Source organism: Cariama cristata, unplaced genomic scaffold (genome assembly GCF_000690535.1).
Source record: "Cariama cristata isolate BGI_N322 unplaced genomic scaffold, ASM69053v1 scaffold12855, whole genome shotgun sequence".
NCBI classification, from domain to species: domain Eukaryota; kingdom Metazoa; phylum Chordata; class Aves; order Cariamiformes; family Cariamidae; genus Cariama; species Cariama cristata.
In genome coordinates this window covers 10,986-15,837 of record NW_009619295.1, presented here as the reverse complement: position 1 = coordinate 15,837, position 4,852 = coordinate 10,986, and the positions used below count along the sequence as shown (strand labels likewise).

The 4,852-nt window shown below is 37.6% G+C and overlaps 1 protein-coding gene across 1 annotated transcript; it reads right to left on the bottom strand.

Annotated features, from left to right (window-relative positions):
• Nucleotides 1-732: 732 nt before the first annotated feature.
• LOC104162466 (BMP/retinoic acid-inducible neural-specific protein 3) lies at nucleotides 733-2,199 on the bottom strand (the record flags this gene model as incomplete). Its single annotated transcript, XM_009701194.1, has 1 exon — nucleotides 733-2,199. A coding segment is annotated over one exon (1,117 nt), but the record flags the coding sequence as incomplete, so codon positions are not given.
• Between the last annotated feature and the right edge of the window lie 2,653 nt (nucleotides 2,200-4,852).

Here is a 4,852-nt window from a genome sequence, read left to right as displayed (position 1 = left end):
CAATAGCTGTAAAAGGGCATATTTTTTGAAACTGAAAAATTTTGCACTGAAAGGAGATTATCTGTATCAATGAAAAAAATATCCACATACTAAACAGTTTCATTGTCAGGGAAATTTTTTAAATTAATTTGAATATAATCAGCATGGATGGTATTTAGGTAAATAATTCAAAACAGATAATTCTAAATAATATTATACTGTGTCTTTGGGAGGAGGTAATGTATACATGTGCTTAATTCTTTCTATAATTATGCAAAGCAAAGGATTAGGGAGACTTTCAAAAAGCACTTTGGCTGGAAAAGGTTGTTGCTTTTGTAACGTGAGTAGTATCAGTTGCAAAGACAGCCTCTTACTTGTCTCCTATAGAGCTAATGCAACCTTTCATTACTGTGCATCTCACAATACTAACCTCCTGTCCATCCTAAAACATTCGATATTACCAGTCTGAGAGTCTGTATGTCGTGTTAAACAACTTGAAAAGGGCATGCCTTAGGAAAGTCTCAGGCGTAGCAAGTAAAGCACCACTACAGTTGTCACTTTAGCTCAGCATGAACATTTAGATCCACATCCTAAGAATAAAATATTCTATGGCTTTGACATTTCTAGTTTCTGTTAAAATCTTGAGTCACTATCTTCTCTTTACCTACACCTCCTGTGTTCAACACACACAAAAGTGTATCAAGGTTACTACTTTTGTGTAAGAAAAAAGAATCCCACAGCATTTCTTTTTAATAACTGTTCAGCTACAAAATTTTATTGGTATCCTTCTATGTTCCCTCTAGAGGATGTAATGCACAAAAGCATTGCCACGGAACATATAAAATTACAAATGAAATTTATTGTAAAAAGTAGAATGTCTTCTAGACTGGTGTCAGTATTTATTTCATTCATAAACCAAAACTGCAGGTATAATATATTCATTGTCAGCAAGTTCATGTGTGTAAATTGCCATCCAACAGTATTGACTGATATAAGACAGATATTGAAAAGACAATTTAAATTTACTCTTCCAAACATAAACTGTTCCACAAAAGCACTGTAAAAACTCCTTCAAGGTTTTGTGTTGTGCTTCACATTTATGGTTAACTACATAATTTGGTTGTGTCATAATCCACTGTGTTTGGCAATTTGGTATTAAAGGCCTGCAAAGCAGATTGAATCCTCACCACTTCACTGGTAGACAGTTTGAGTCTATGACGAAGCAAGCAAGAGAAGAGGTCTAGACGACGTTGACCAGGTGGAGAGAGTTTATTTACACGATCCCGTATCTCTAACAACTGCAAAAGTGCTGAGTCCTGTGATCCCTGAGTATAGGGGTAGTCCAGCTGCAAAATCAAGTCTCGAATTGCTTCTGGGTCAAAGTGCATGCTGTAGCCAAACACTTGGATGTTATTGATTTTCATGTAGCCCAGATTTCTTGAGGGATCAATAAATTCCAGGGGTTCATAGTAGATGCTCTCATTGCCATTTGGACCATTTGACTTTATTCGACTCCTCAAATAGATGTGTACAGTTTCAAAAAATGTCTTCCACTTGTTGCCCAGAGTCAGCGTCCAGTTATAACACTGAAGGGGCAAGTCCAGTTTAGTCCGCTCCCAGTCTGGGAAATTATTTTCATTCACAGGCATAAACCAGCTCTCAGAGTGGCTGCCCCCAAAAGGGTTGACATAAACAGCAAGAACAGGCTCTAAGGTGCTGTTTTTAGTTAGGCAAATTTGAAGAGAGAGGCCCAATATCATATGGACCAGGCTAGACTTGTACTTGTTACTCTTAAGAGTAAGGAGCATCCGCTTGCGCCAAGAGGGATCAAACCAGCTGTTGAGGCGCATGTCGTTGCTGATGAAAATGGCATGGACCTCAATTCTCCGGTCTGTTTTCTGCAATAAATACTTCATTTCCAGGTCCTGAAGGTCAGTCTCAAACCCAATATAGTGCTCTGTCGATTCTGCAACTTCAGGCTTGCAAAGTCCTTGGCTCAGCATGTAGCCAGCATTGCAGCTCCCACAGCGGGTGCGATTGTCAGGAGCACAGCTCAAGCACGCAGAGCCATCTCCAACCGTGCAGGGAAGGAACCCATGGCAGGCAACCTGGTCATTAGGGCAGGTACATGTGTGAGTCTCTTCAGAAAAGCTTCCCAGGAGGCCATTTTCATTGCAGTAGAGAAAGGACTGGATGCGGTTGAGCCAATAGTTGGAAGATCTGCAACATTAAAATAACTTATTTTAACACAGAGACCTGCACACAATAAATACAACCTTGTTATTTTTTATCGGAAAGAGAAAAGTAAAGCTGTTTTTAGTAGCAGATTAAAGAACTAAATCAGATGACAGCATCTGCTGTCAGATAAATTCTTGTATAAATTGCCTTTTGACAATGCAAAATCACAAAAGTAAAGTTTCCATATAAACTTAGAGGCACAACAGGAACACTTGATTCATGTATTTGCTCTCTCTGTATCTCTGTCAAGGAAGGCTAACAAAGAGCCATTTTTCTGTAATTGTCCTCAGATTAAAATCTTGAAATCCTATGCAGTTGAGATTATTTTTCCTCATACTATTTGATCAGCGAGGTGCTTTTGTATCTAAGTGTGTATAGCTCTATACCATCTCTCTTTTTCATTATGAAGATTTTTATAAGCTTTCTTTTTACTGGCTGGAGCTGCTTTGATTTATAGACAGTGAGCCAAAATGCTTTCCTGGAATAGCAAATAGGACCCTGCACCACACTAAAATAGATTCAGTCTTAATTCTCCGGATGACTTCCAGCACCACAATATCCCTACAGGAAGCCATGCATGAGCATGCTGTGTTTACTTTTCATCTTTGGAGATGAAATTAAAAGATCACCTTAATGTTCTTCTTGTCATCTCATTTTGGTTTCACTAGAAGCAACAGTTAATGTCCTATATCACACTGGGAAAACAGATACTGAAACCAACAATTTGGGCTGATGAGGCACAATCGCTAGAAGAAAGACAATTGGAACAATGGAGTTACATGGAAATAGTCAAGAGAAAAATTATCTTATTTCTTTGTCTGTATTTTTCAGTTCTTAGTAATGCAAAGCTTAAAGAACTTGTTTTGGCTGCTGCATAGTTAGATCTATTGTTGTCACATGAATGATCATGGTTGTATAGTTTCTTCCCTTTCATTGCATTGTTTCAAAGAGAAAATGCAAAAGCATCATTTACTTCTGACTTACTTTTTAAGTCACAATTAAATTTGCCTCAAGCATTGTATACTTCAGAAATCTTAAAATTTTTTTTGTTGATTGTTTTCTGACTATAAAATAGATGCTAAAACTAAAAATCTATGGCATCTCAAAGTCTGATTCCTTAGAAAAACGAAAATAAATTACAATAGAATTACATCATTGTATACTTTGCTGACAAAAAAAGATTGTTTAATCTTTTTTTTCTTTCCTTTCTCTTTTTTTGGTTGGGGGTGGGAATCTTGATTGTTTTGGGTTGGGTTTTTTATATACACAGTCTATTAGTATTTTCTAGAAGTGTAAGTATAATAACATCCATGACATGAATGCCTCAACACCGTTCTTCTTTGTGCTTATTTGAAAGTCAGCATTAAGCAAAAATGTTTCGGCAAGTTTATTCCTTCATCTCCCGATTAAAAATCATAAGGTCCGTTCTACAAGCAAGGTCAATGTCAAATATAAAAGTTACTCCAAAACTGAACATTAAAGCTATTGCTCTCGCAGGTGGAACGGGAAGTTCCTGTGTACTTTGTCTGGGTTGTTTTGACAGTCATCTGTACCTACTGAGTTTGCCCTGCCGACTCACAGGAACTGCAGTTCAGGTGTGTTATGACCCTGTTTCCCATTATGGGATGAACTTTGCAGCCAGGCTATGTCTCACATGGTCTATCTGATCGCTGTTGGCCCTATGATGCATCAGAGCAATCAAAACAGAGAGGATCCTTGTCCAAAGGAGTGAAACTAACCTGTAAAGGTCTCTCATTATAGCTTTTTCCCTACTCTTTATGGCACTCTGTGCTTATTTAAGAACTGATAGTGAGTTCCAAAAGCTGCTGGATGCGAGATATAAAAGTCTGGGTTTTTTATATTCCTTTAGATCTTTGGGTTATGCCATTTGCTTTACAACAGCCTTCATAAAGTTGTTACCTTATTTTGATTTGTTACCTTTGACAGCTAACTGGGCAGATTTCAAGACTATGTCATTTGCTTTGTCAAGTGCATTCAACAGCTGATACTGATCAGGTTTGTAAATGTGAATTTTAGTATCCTCTTCCACTTCTCTTGTGAGCATTAGTCCATGCCTTTGAAAAGTTTTGTTATATATTAGGAGTACATTTCCAGAAAACCTCATTTTGTGTAAACCAACTCTTACAGCTGTGGTTTTGAATTCATCTCAGTAGAGGATAAACATTCAAAGACTTACTGTAAAGATTTTCCGTGTATCACAAAGTGTCACTCATAGGGGCTAAATCTGTTTGGCTCACTCACAGAAAACATCAACCGTGCTAAGTAGTTTGTAGCATCTAAGGATATGTTTGCATGATATATTCTAGTCAGAAGAAAGCTAACAGTGCCTGAGCTCCAAAGCCAGAGCTACATGACTACGTTAATTTTTCAGCAGAGATTAGTAGCCTGGATTTGGCACTGTAGTAGTATAGACAAGAAATTTCTGTATGGCTTGGAGGTTAAGCATTTATCTTGGCTTGGACCTCAGGCACAGTTAACTTTAAACTATACACCAGCTATGCGTATTTGGAGCCTAATTTTAGATGTTTTCTGATAGACTTTAATGAGTGAATTTTTGAATATTACTTTCTTGAGGTTTCTTGAGTGTCACTGGAAAGGTTTTGACAGTGGGGCC